The sequence below is a fragment of the Drosophila miranda genome (assembly GCF_003369915.1).
Source record: "Drosophila miranda strain MSH22 chromosome Y unlocalized genomic scaffold, D.miranda_PacBio2.1 Contig_Y1_pilon, whole genome shotgun sequence".
Lineage (NCBI taxonomy): Eukaryota > Metazoa > Arthropoda > Insecta > Diptera > Drosophilidae > Drosophila > Drosophila miranda.
Window position 1 is genome coordinate 13,573,935 of NW_022881603.1, and position 14,069 is coordinate 13,588,003.

At 40.6% G+C, this 14,069-nt stretch overlaps 1 protein-coding gene across 1 annotated transcript; it reads right to left on the reverse strand.

Moving 5' to 3' along the window:
- Positions 1-9,172: 9,172 nt before the first annotated feature.
- On the reverse strand, positions 9,173-10,167 carry LOC117191430. The gene is made up of 2 exons (XM_033396300.1): positions 10,055-10,167; positions 9,173-9,998 (listed from the first exon to the last, which is right to left on the reverse strand). Exons 1-2 carry the CDS (start codon positions 10,165-10,167, stop codon positions 9,173-9,175), a joined length of 939 nt encoding a protein of 312 aa, XP_033252191.1.
- Positions 10,168-14,069: the final 3,902 nt, after the last annotated feature.

Below are 14,069 nucleotides of genomic sequence, written 5' to 3' on the forward strand. Positions count from 1 at the left end.
TCCTTTGCAATGTCGCAAAAAAATCCAAATGTTGAAATGAAACGTTGGTATTACTTCATAGAAAGTTTCACACCAAAAATCATTTATAAGCCAGGCTCAACTAACGTAGTAGCGGACGCTTTATCTCGGATTAAAATAAATCATATGACAGATAGTGATGTCGACCAGACAGAATCAGAATCAGACATAAATACTCAGCATTCAGCAGAGAGTAGTTTTGAAAACGTCATTCAAGAGACTAGCAAGCCTCTAAACCAATTTAAACAGCAGCTACTATTAGCGCAAGGGAGATACAGTTCATGAGTTAGTAAGAGTTTATGAAAATACCCAACATATTATTGAATTTGATACGGTAGACAATCTGCTAATCATTTAAAAAAAATTTATTCAGCCTCACTTAACCACAGGAATACACTGCTCTTTAGAAGATTTATACCTTATCCAAAATAAGCTAAAGGAAAACTTCACAAATAAATTTCTCTTCACGAGAAAGTTCCTCCAAGATGTAGTAAATTCAGAAGATAAAGCTATAATTATAGAAGAAACACATTGCAGAGCCCATTGAGGACTAGACGAAAATTACAAACAAATAACTAAGCTGTATTATTGGCCAAACCTGCACAAAAAATTAAAAGAATATATAAAAAATTGTGAGATCTGTAACAAAAACAAATATCACAGACACCCTGTAAAAATTCCAATTGGGGAAGCTCCCATTCCAGCAAAAGAAGGAGATCAATTACACTTAGACATATACTGTGCCCAAAACCTAACATTCATAACTTGTATAGATTCTTATTCTAAATACTTGGTGGTCAAGGAAATTCAAAGTAAATTAAACATTGAAAATAAGGTAATGGAAATTTTGCAACACTTTCCGTTAGCAACATCTTTGATGACTGACAACGAACCAAGCTTTACTTCAGCACAATTTAGATCATTCATACAAAGAAGTAACTTAACTATTTATTATGCTGATCCCAGACACAGCACCTCAAATGGTCAGGTAGAAAGGGTACATTCCACACTAACAGAAATAGCGCGGTGCATCAAGGATGAACTAAATCTAACAGATTATTCAGAAATAATAATAAGGGCGGCACTGAAATATAACCTGACGATACATTCAACGACCAATCAAATGCCGTATGACATATTGTATAACAAAATAGAACACAAGCATAATCCAATATTACTTAAGGAAGCTCAGACCAAAATGCTTAAGCTATATAACAAAGATAGAAGAGAAAAAGATTATAAAATAGGAGAAGTAGTTTATGAAAAGAAATTCGGGGAAAGAAATAAACTTCAATCCCGATACAAAAAGCAGGTAGTTAAGGAAAATCGACCGAATAAAATTATAATCAACAATAGAAACAGAATTATACGTAAAGATAACATCAAATATTAAATTTTTTTTTTCCAGAAAATGTATGCGAATATACTAATACTGACTTTTGTTATATTGACGACTTCGGAAGTAATTGACTATACGCATAGTGACTATCTATTGCTCAAAGACGACAGAGACGTTTACACTTATGAAACATACGCTGAACTTTTCCATATTACTAATTTGAGTTTTTATAGAGAGATAATTGATAAAGAACCCAAATATGTCAACAAATCAATTAATTCAGACGATGAGCGGGAAATATCAATGGACTTAAGTCTATTAAAATTAATGATTTCAGAATTAGTTCCAAAACGGAATGAAAGGGAATAAATGAATTAGATACCATTTGGAAATGGATAGCAGGCAGCCCTGATTATGCCGATTATTTGAAAATACAAAATAAAGTAAATGAATTAACTGAAAATAATAATAAACAATTTGTAATAAATTCCAAATTTTTCAAAGAAATTGAATTGCTATCAAATTCATTAAAAAATGTCATCTTCAATAAAGAAACGATACTGAGAAAGCATCGTTTAAAATTAATAACTTTTGACCTACTAAATTTAGTTGATACCATAACCCTCTTAAAAGTAAACATTTTCAATACAAAAATTTTAAATAAAAACGAAATAGAGGACATTTATAAGCATGAAAAACATCCTGTTGAACTGTCTGATCTGCTGGACATTGCAACGGTTAAAATAATTCGAAATGCTGATTTAATAATCATTTACATAAAATATCCTCAAATTAAAGATATTTGCAAGTTTTACCATGCAAGAGCCATCTCACAAAATGATGGAATGTTAGTTATAAGTGAAAAAGTTTGTGAATGTAAGGAGAAATACTATTTAATGAATAATTTTAAAAGTGAAACTTTTAACAATTACGCACAAATAAATTTAAAGAAGACCTGTTTCACCAATTTACTTAATGGCTTTAAAGCCAACTGCACTAAAAAAAGGGAAAAAAACAAAGAAATAGACATCATTCAGGATGGTGCCATATTAGTTTCAGGCAAAAATATCGTAGACAATACTACTTTGTAAGGATCGTATCTCCTTATATTCAACAACACAATTGTAATAAATAATATAACCCACATAAATGATAAGGGTAAAATTCTAAGATATATATCGCATCATAGATATAGCGTTTTTGAATTAGTTGATTATATACAATCGAATGATAAGCAATTTTCTTTTGATAATGTTAATATTTTAAATCCCCTTATAACATTAGGTAATACGGCCTTACCATTAACAACATTATTCTTAATCATTTTGATATTGATAATGTTATTTTACTTCGGCTATAAATTAACCAAATTTGTACTTATTAAATCAATAAGAATACCGTCAGAAGAAATAGTGGAAAGCAACATTCAAATACTGTCAGAAGAAATTAGAGCTCTATCAGAACTTCAAAATGTATCGGGACGAAACATTTAAGAATGGGGGGAGTTAACGTACCCAATTCTATTGAGCTCTTATACGAGTTGTAAACATTCTTTGGCTTTCCAAAACGAAAGCAATTTCAATCTTGGGCCTCCGCCTAATTGATTTCTAAGATGTACAATCTCAAGGGCTCCCGCCGCAATCCCAATCTTTGACACTCGCCTAAATGGAAAACCAATGTTTGCCCACACCCGGCTTCTCATAAACAATCTCACTCCCGGCTTTCTGCAGATCCTGCACTTTAGGCATTTTACAGTTCTCTCTTTGGATGACGAAATCCAATACTCGGGATGGCGAAATCGATTGAAATGTTTATAGAAAAACTATTCCCGAAAGGGATCCCGATGCAAAGATCAAAAAGTTCAAGTCAGTCTTGATCGAGAAGCGACACCGCAAAGTCGAGCTAAAAATTAAGATCGCGCAAACCCTTTGTCCGGAATCCTTTGTGTCTGTGGAGATAATGTTTTTTATCCCCAATCGGCCGACTAATTATTTCGAATTAAATAAAACTCGGCGCAGAAATAAAATTACGATATGTTCTTTAATGCGTGACATCCAAATTGCAAGTGTGGCTTGCCTGCCCTTTACATTGCCGCTCCGATCGCTAAGCGCAGCTTCGCTCGGCCGACGTCGGTAGGCAGACGCAAAGCGGAGATAGCGAAGAGCGATCTGGCAGAGAGCGTTTAGCAGGGCAAGCAAGCGCAAAGCTTTAACAAACAAATGAGTGACATAGACATAAGTAACAAACAAAATAAGCGGCTGAGGGCCAAGAATTAGGTGCTATTTGGCAAGCAGCTAATCGGCTGGCTTCTGATCCGAACATTCACCCCCCGTTGGAAGGCAAAGGCTTTCAACAGATCCATCCTGAAGGGGCAGAACCGCTATTTTTCCAACGGCCCTCTTGAAGATGCTTGCTTGGGCGCAGCTGGCGGCTACGCTGGGATGATCGTCGAACGCAGCAATCGGCGCTTCTTTACGAAGGCGGCTTGTCGTTACTACGTCTTGATCTTCTGGAACCTCTGTAATTGCATAGAATGGCAGGAAATTTGGCAATGTAGAAACTGTTGAAAGTTGAATTTCATTTGGCGTGGATATGTAGGTTTTTAATATATGGAAAAGTTCGCGCTGCAGTTCCTGATTCTCCGATCGCAGTTTTTCCACTTGCACCTGGCACTCGAGCAGCTGCTTCCTGCATTGCTGCTCTAAGTTTTGGTACTCCAGCGTTGTGGGTCGAAAATCGTCAATAGAGATGCACGAGGAATTTTCAAAAGCGGCTAAAGCTGCACGCTTATTCTCCGAGCTATCAATGCTTCCTGATACTATCCAACCAAGTTTAGTCTCCTGCAATGTTGGCAATTGGGCTGATAGTCGAATCTGTCCGACGCACATTAAATCGAAGAACAAACCAGAACCTATCAACAGATCGATACGTTGGGGCTTGGAGAAATTAGGATCAGCTAGTTTTAGATTATTCGGCATTGGCCAATCCTTTGCGTCTACGCCGAAGTTAGGCTGCATTTCCGTAATTGAGTTGGTGACAATTGCAGCGAAGGAAGCTCGATAGCTTGCGTCCTGGGATTGTACAACTATATGTACAGACTTGCTCGAAGGTAGAATGGAATCTCCAATTCCAGAGATGTGAACATAAGACGAGCGATGATCCAACTGCAACTGATCAGCAAGTCTAGATGTTACAAAGTTTGCCTGTGATGCAGAATCCAAAATGGCACGACATGGGATAAGTGCTCCATAACGATCTGTTACATGGACGAGGGCAGTAGGTAGCAACACGTTCTGGCTTGGCTGAGATTTCTGGATCGAGGGGGGAGGGCTGGAACACCCGCTTGCTAGAAGCACAGTCGCGGCCTCTTGCTGGATCGATTCCTCGGCCGGTGAAGAGGAAGATGAAGCACCAGTTCCCGATGGAATGTGGAGTAGCGTGTGATGTTTGGCCTGGCAATGCCTGCAAAGTCCTGACCTGCACCTCTGCAATTCATGGCCTTTGTTGAGGCAGTTCAAACACAAGCGGCTCTTCTTTGCTTCTTTGTATCGTTCAAACGCAGAGAGATTCAGGAATGCCTGACATCTAGATATGTAATGCTCGGAGGAATTGCAATGGTTACATATGGGGTTAGGATGGTCGTTACTGGAGGTGATAAGGGTGACAGGTTTGTCTTCTCCCACCTGTTGACTAGGACTTGTTGCCATGGCTGATCCCAAATTCTCCAGCATCCGACATCTCGCTTCCAGAAATGAGGCCATGCTTGACCACCGAGGCAATCCTGACGTCGGCAAGTTCTCTTCCCATTTCTCCTTTGTTTTGTGGTCCAGTTTCGTGCCTATGATGAAGATCAGCAACCCATCGGATATCTCCTGCGGGGTCGCCAAGGTCTGAAGTGCACGCAAGTGCGAATTGATTTTGTCGCTGAGCCCCCGCAAGCCGATAGCCGAGCCCTTCTCCACCCCTTGCAGCCCGAAAATAGCCTTGACGTGTGCCTGAAAATGTAACAGTTTATTATCGAATCGCAACATTAGTAAATTCAACGCCTTGTCGTAATTCTCCTCAGAAAGTTCCAAGGAACGAATCGTATCCAGCGCAGCACCATCTAGACATCCACGAAGATATTGGAATTTTTCGATGATTGGTATACGATGGTCTTTGTGCACCATTGTCGAGAACATCGAGTGGAATTCTGGCCAATCCATGTAGTTCCCTCCGAATCGCGGAAGCTGCAACTCGGGCATTCGAGAACGGCCTATACTATTATAGGCGAACAACGACGAATTCCCCTCGAGAGTATGCCGAGCCGTTGAATTGGCAACATTTACCGTGCGAGCAGCCATCAACTCCCGCGACAGCCTGGACCTAACCTTGATATAAACATTCGAAAAGTCCAGCCGGGCATCATGGGCTAACTGCAGGAAATCCAGCCTTTCAAGGCTCGTTTGAGCGGCATCGAAATCCGCATTCATTCGCTCGATTTGCTCTAAGCGAGCTTGAAGTTCTGCCTCATCTAACTCGGCAAGCTCTTCCTTGGTAAGAAAGCGATCCATGGCCTTTAGTTGGCGCGCGATGGACTCGGCCTTGTGCTTGTAGAAATCTACATCACTCGGCATTGCTGCGTTCGCGACATTGGTAGGCTCAGGTGCTGCCATGTTGAGGTTTTAAAAGAGTCACTCAGCACGACCGAAAAAGACACCCTGTATACGTATAAACGTGGGAACCGAAAGCAAAGGGATTACAGCTAATGCCTTTAGCTGTGCGGCTGTGCGAGCTGTCCGATTCCGCTTTGTACTCCGCTTGTGTGTATTAGTGAGTTCGCTGCACTGCCTACCGCACTGCACTGACCGAATTGTCGCGACAGAGAAATTAATAGCCAGCAATGCGTGTATGTAGGTGTATGTAAGTGTGTTTTAGCACCGAATTGTGCTTAACCGCCGAAAATTTGCTAGGGCTAACGAATGTCGATCGCGAATGATTATTAATTGACACTGCAACTCAGAGATCACGTCGGGGTCACCAAATTTTATGTGGAGATAATGTTTTTTATCCCCAATCGGCCGACTAATTATTTCGAATTAAATAAAACTCGGCGCAGAAATAAAATTACGATATGTTCTTTAATGCGTGACATCCAAATTGCAAGTGTGGCTTGCCTGCCCTTTACATTGCCGCTCCGATCGCTAAGCGCAGCTTCGCTCGGCCGACGGCGGGAGGCAGACGCAAAGCGGAGATAGCGAAGAGCGAGCTGGCAGAGAGCGTTTAGCAGGGCAAGCAAGCGCAAAGCTTTAACAAACAAATGAGTGACATAGACATAAGTAACAAACAAAATAAGCGGCTGAGGGCCAAGAATTAGGTGCTATTTGGCAAGCAGCTAATCGGCTGGGTTCTGCTCCGAACAGTGACCCTCTACTTAAATCTATATCAGTGAAGTTAGAAGTAAAATAAAAACTTTTTAAAAACACAATCCGCTACCGCAGTTATTTAATTTGCACGTGTAAGCAAAGAGAAAAAAAAACACACACACAAACTGAAATACTTGGGCATTCTGTCTCATAAGAACAGTGGACAGTGGCAACTTCTAAAGTCACTCCGCCTGTTATCCATGCCATCCTCATTTTGACCTCCCAAGCACATCAGTACTAGCTTTTACAAGACTCACTCCCTTGTCCATCACCCGTGGTCAGGCGTACCCAATTTAATCGACTAGCCTGCATTTCCTATGCGTTTGATATTGGACTTCCGTGGGCGAATCCTACACAATTAGTTAGAAAAATGAGTTCGAGCTTAACTACGATAGATGTGGCCACCGGTTAACTCCTTAGAGCCAATTCCGCTGTTTTCCGTATCACTTCACATAGCTGCCAAAACTCATTGAAAATAGTTAGATCATTCAAACCCACATCCGTCATGGTCAGGTAGAAGTCACTAAGAGGCCTCCCCCTGGAGTCCAATGCTTGATTAGGGAATGAAATAAGAAGGAAATTAAGGAATAAGTTCAGCCACTCTGCTTTGGTGACACTAAGCAGTGCACAAAACCGTCACTGATTTCTTTGATCTGAAAGGTTGATCGTGAAATATGAAAGGAAATTAGTTGGCCATCAGTAATGAAAAGTGAGCCACACTCGTATAATGTACGTTAGTACATCTACGTTGTGGCCCCACGTTGGGCGCCAAATAAAATATATGTTTATTATTATCATTGTTGTAGTGGACAACGGTTAGTAGGACTGATGTTTTCCTCAGAGGTCGACCAGCACGCTATCATTCCGGCTACTGTCTCTTCGGCAAAAGGGTGGTGTTCTTTTTATTTGTCTATTCTGAGACCTACGATATTTGTTTTTATATTAAAAGAGCGTGCAAGAAACTTAACGACATGTACAAGTAGAATTCCAGAACCGGAGAGAAACAAAACTTTTGGCCATTACACTTCACTTACACATATGCACACGCACGCGACACGAACGGATCAAAAGTCGTCCTCAGCTGGAATGAAGGACCACGCCCACCCTTCCTTGGTCATAATCTTTATGACCCCTTTTCTTTAGGGCTCGCTACTACAAGGGCTGGGTATCGGAAATCAAGATCAACGTTTAAGGAGACATTATAAGTTTATTCATTAATAGCTAAAATCTAAATACATTACTAGCACTTAGTTTACCCTCTCCAAATATTTTCAATTTCCCTTAACTTAACTCCCCTGCGCTTAAACTTGGTTTTATTTTTATTCTTCGAAACTCAAAGATTGGCCTTGCTGCGTCAGCAGCTGATCCCCTCTCTCAAACTTAAACGCTCGATTGACGGCTCGACAGACTTACAAAGTAACCGCATTTCTTTTTCGTTTCTCCCCAATAGAATGATCTAGCATGATCTTCAGAGCTCAATCTGTTCTTTGCTCTTCAAATTTGATTAATGTTAGGGCTTAAATTTTTAATGTTATGTTTAAAAAGAAATCATACTTTTCAATAAGGATTCTGATGATTGCAGATTATTATAATCCAAACAAATGTAGTTCTTTGATTTGTTGTTGGTTTGGCTTTAATTTTCATACTTCTTTACAATCGTCTGTCAAATTACAATAATTTCTACTTGTTTTTGGCCCTTTTTCAAGCATCAGTCTTCGTTTACCATGTCTGCTTTTAATTTTTAAAATTTCAAATGTAAGTATACTGTGTTCTGTGTAATCCCATCATATTTCTACTGTTCTAGATAATCGATTGACTAACTACAGTTATTTCTGATTTTGTACAAAATGTCCTGCAGGTGATTCAGATCTTCAGATTTCATTGAGATTGAATTAAACTAAGTGTTCGCCGAAACTGAAAGGGTATTTGTACATCGATGGTAATCGCTTCTTAATTTTGTTTGTTTTTTTTTCAAATTTTTTTTTATTTCTTCTCTCGTTTATGCGCAAAAGTGCGTGTAATTCAATTTTTCATGCGCTGCCAACCAGCCCAACATGGGATAGAGGTGGAGCGGGGGCGTAGTGTGGCAGGAGCTACCTTTTTATTCTCGAAAAATTAAGACAAAGGACCGTGCCATGTTGCGAAGCACAAAATATGCGTTGGAGGCATATTTGGTACACCGTTTTCTACGGTTCGCCCTTTTATTGATGGCCAATCCGTTTTCAGTTATCCAATACCGTCATGGTTATAGTTGCAATTCGGATGGGCGTTATCAATTTTTGATGAAGGGTCGTAGAGCCCTTTGTGCGTATTAATAATTTGGAATTCGTAGAGTTCGTTGTGTGTTATAGTATATGGGCTATTGCGAAGCAAACGAGGTAATGAAATGTAATTATAACCAAAGATCGGGTTAGTCCCGACTGGTCCTAGGAAATGCAATATTGGCCCAAGCTGCTTCGTGGTTAAGGGCGCTTCTTCGCCTGCGTCGAATAGAACCCGTAGAAGAAGCAGAATTAGCCAAAGTCCATCGAGCTTCCAGGTGAGCCCGAACTGCCATCCAGTTCGGGAGCGTTCCCGAGGGCAGCGATGCCGGAAGCCAGCGCTGCAACCGCATCCGCTGACGATTGCCACCCACATCCAACACGCTCCTTGCTAGGGCCTCCTGCAAAGCAGGGTCCGAGTGCTGCTGCTGCTGCTGCTGTGGCTGCAGCTGTTGCGTTTCGGGCATCTGAGCATATCCGGCAGCCACCGCTTCCGAAAGGCTGACGACCAACTCGTCTATGGCGAAGCAATCTTCTTCCTCGATCTTCAAGTCCGCGTCCAAGCTAAGGCAGTCATCGTTATTCATGCGAGTGGCGAACTCCACAAAGCTATACCGCACTGCCCTCGCCTGTTCCTTTTTAAGAGCCTCCGCCGAGGTACACGGCATTTCCACATCATTTCCATCATCCGGCACATCGTGCACAGCGCGATACTTCACGTTCAACTCGTAGGCGATCGGATCGTCGTACGGCGAGCGGGCAAAGTTGATCAGCTCGTGGATAAACTGATTTGTCTTGGGCCCAAAGAAGGTAAGCAAAGTGTTCTGGAACTCGGCGCTCTGCATGCTGACATGCGACAGCATGCCGTGCACCGCCTCGTAAGCTTTCGCCATCTCCGCCTCGCTGCTGCGGACCACCACAGATGTATCGCGGTTCGCCCAGTCCATGATGCGGTGAATCGCACACGGATCGTTTCTGTTGGCAAAAGTTGATCAAGAAGGGTGTCATTGGTCGCCATGGCGGACACTTACCTGAGCGCCTGAGGGCTCCACTCGCGGAAGCTGCGCGTCTGCCGTGGTGGCAGCGAGTACAAAGAATTGGCATACACGTAGATGCGCGACGACATCACTTGACGCGTAGACATATTCCTGGCGAAATTCTGCTATTTGCTAAACCGAACTTTGCTGAGTCGATTCTCGATCCGAAGTGAAACGAGGGGGAACGTTGTGAGTTGCTGCGGACACCGCAACTCTACGGTTATACCCGATACTAAGTCAGTATGGCTCTGCTCCGGCAGACGCCGCTAATATTGAACGACACGACAAAGAGTGCGTGCGAGAGAGACAGAAAATCAGTCTGAGCGTGACGTCGGGCGCTGCGTAGCCACTGCAAATTGATTTGTTCCTATTGGCTATAAAAATGATCTGATCTGATCCAGATTCAGCAATCTGATAGATATGGTCATTATCTATGATTCTGCGTTCTCGAATGTGCAATATTGTGGATGCAACAGAGTTTTTAGTCCTTTGTGTGGGCGGAAGGGGGTGGGGCGAAATTTTGAGATACACGTTTTATAGTAAGATCTAATAGCTGGGCGGATACCAAATTTGATTACTCTAGCCTTAATAGTCTCTGAGATTTTTGAATATCCCCAGATTTTCGTCCTTTGCGGGGGCGGAAGGGGGTGTGGCGAAATTTTGAAACAAACTCGTCTCGGTCCGATATATTAGGAGTGTGGATACCAAATTTGGTTGCTCTAGCTTTTGTAGTCTCTGAGATCTAGGCGCTAATGTTTTACTCTAAGCAAAGCCGCCTATGCTACGTGTGTGTTAGAGAGAGACAGGGCGAGAAAAAATGAAATTGTTTTCTTGATGCTGGCTATAATAATAATACGATCCAATTCAGATTCCGCAGTCTTAAAGATATGGTCATTCTCTACAACTCTACGTTTTTGGTTTTCTCATATCTTTAAAATTGTGGATGCCACAGATTTTCGTCCTTTGTGGGGGCGGAAGTGGGCGGGGCGAAGTTTTGAAATATTTTTGTAGCAGTGACATATCACAGAAGTCTGGATCCAAAAAATCGTTGCTCTAGCTCTTATAGTCTTTGAGCACTAGGCGCTGAAGGGGACGGACAGACGGACAGATGAACAGACAGACAGACAGACAGGGCCCAATCGACTCGGCTATTGATGCTGATCAAGAATATATATACTTTATGGGGTCGGAAACGATTCCTTCTGGACGTTACACACATTCACTTTTACCACAAATCTAATATACCCCAATACTCATTTTGAGTATCGGGTATAAAAAGACTACTATTTTCTGCTGATAATGCCAGCTGCAGCTGCGCTTCCAATGCGCTTCTCGGCTTAAGTTTCACAAGCCTCTGAATCACAGAAGGGTAAGATTTATTTATTTATCTAGCGCAAAACAGCACACAAACAGTTTACTTCAGTCTTCGCCCAGAAACAATTTTGCAAGTACTTGATTTCTTTTTTTGACAAGAAAATGGTGACGGCTTGTTCTTGAGTAATTCATTAGATGTGTACACACTGAAAATACCAGATATGGTGCAGTGTTGTCAAATAATCCTCCAAGAAAATGAGTACATTCACAAATAAAATGTAAATGTCTCCTTTCAAGTGAGTTTTTTTTTTTCACTGCCATCTCAATTGCGGAACAAAACAATCTATATTATATTTTTGTCGCTTCCTTTTCATCAGCGAGCGAGACCGGTCGTGTTTTTTCTTAACAGTCTGAAAGTGACTTTTTCCAAGCAACAAAGGCTTAATTAAAAGTGATTGTAAAAATTGGATCATTGTTTATTTCATACAAATCTTCATCAATATATAAATTTTTCCTCTTTTCATTTCTTAAAGGAGAGGTAAGTCTTTGGCAATCTGGTTAAACCAGCAGGTATGGCGGACGCCGGTCACTCGGTGTCTGCCAGATTGAAACCCCCTGATCAGGTGGCAAAAAGCAGCAAAATTCAAACCCAAAAAACAATAGCAAAAAACTTCAGTGCTTTGTGTTCAAGTGTGAAAGAGGACAGCTTGACTAACGAAAAGTACCCAGCAAAAAAGATGCGCAAGGAACAAAAAAGGGACAACACCAATACAGACATAAATAACAAAATGCTGATAGACGATGACAGTAACAAAATGGTGGAGGCTTCTGACGGTGTGACCGTTCACAATTCTCACACAAATGCCATAAATGGTTTTACTGGAAATACTGAAATGACTAAAACACTGAATAAAAATACTAATCCGATTATAAACCCATCAAATGTAGGTATCGAAAGAGAAACAGTGCTGTATAGTGAGTGCCACATCGGTGATGCGGCTGTACTAGTATCGACTAATAACAGTACCATCTTCGAAAACAAAAACACCAAAAATGGCTTATTCTCTTTTGAAAAAATAAGACACCTTAAAATCAAAGGAATTGAAGAAATCGTAGCTCTTGCGCCTACACTATACAAGATTTATTTTAAGGTTTTCAGCGAAGCAAATGATTTAGTTTTAAATGAGGAGTTAAAAAAAAAGAATTTAGTGGTATTTATACCAAAAGACTATGTGGAATCCTATGGAGTAATTAAAGGGGTGCCCCTCGGTTTTTCTGAGAATGAAATTATGGATAATATTACTTCTAACATAAAAATTAAGTCAATTGAAAGATTAGCAAGAAGGCAGAAAATTACAACCGATGACAACAACGAAACATTCAAGCTCATACCATTAGAAAGTCAAAATTGGTTTTGAGAGTTCAGACATCACAGAAAAGGTATCTCTTTTTGGGATATGTGGAATAAAAGTAAGCATATATGTTCCCAGAGTAAGGCAATGTTATAATTGTGGCAGACTTGGTCACACTTCGACCAGATGCAAATCAGCTAGGAGGTGCTATAAATGCGGAGTCGAGGATTGCAATGGGTCGTGCACTGGTCTCAAGTGTATCCTTTGCAATGGGAAAAATCACTCAGCTAGGGACAGACTGATGTGCCCAGTATGGGAAAAGGAGATGGACATTAACAAAATAATGACAATCAAAAAATCGCGCGTAAGGAAGTGCTTAGCACTTACTCAATCCATCAAAACTTTTCGCTGTTAGACAATTATGAAAAAAACTATCCAAAACTAGACATAAATGAGGAAAATGTTCAAAACAAAAACGTTAAAGCAAATGAAGTTTTAAAAAAACACAGTTATGCGAGCAGGTTAGTGCAGAGACCTTTGGTTCCTGCACAAAAACCCCACTATCACTTAGAATCATATACCAGCGATTCTAGTAATACGTACCATTTTTTGAAAACAAAGAACTAAAAGAAAACAAATTTACCATTCAACAGATGGTTGACATGTTATCTCGTTTAGTCGACTCAAATGATGTGTCACATCCATCAAAAAAAGTGACCAGTACAAATGATTACAATATGGAACATAATGCAGAAAGAAAAATGAAAAAACAGAGAGAAACGAACCTTTTTAAAACATCTAAATAAATATGAAATTTTTACAACATAACATTCAATCTATTAAAGCCAATAAAAACGACCTAGTATTCTACTTAAACAATGAAAACTTCGACTTTGCCATTCTGGCTGAAGTTTTCTCTCACGATCTCCGTTTTAGGAAACTAGCCAACTTCAATATGTTAGAAAAACATAGAGACGACGGTTATGTAGGAGTGGCGATTGCCTACAAAAAAGACTTAAGAGTTAAAAGACTGATATATGAGACAGAGCAAGATATAATTATAGCAAGAACCATCAACAACAAAGATAAATTTTTTATCACCTCAGTATATTTTGAACCTTTGTTGTCTCTTGCATCCTTCAAGCAAGCGATTAACAATCTCCTTGAATATTTAGATGCATTCGGAAAAGTCATAATTGCAGGAGATTTTAACGCAAGACATACCTTTTCTGGAGACAGAACCAACAGTGGAAAGGGGACTTTTCTCATGCAAGCTATGTCAAATGCTGGCTATAGTCTAGCAAATGACCACAGTCTCACATTCAGAAGACACATCGACTCAA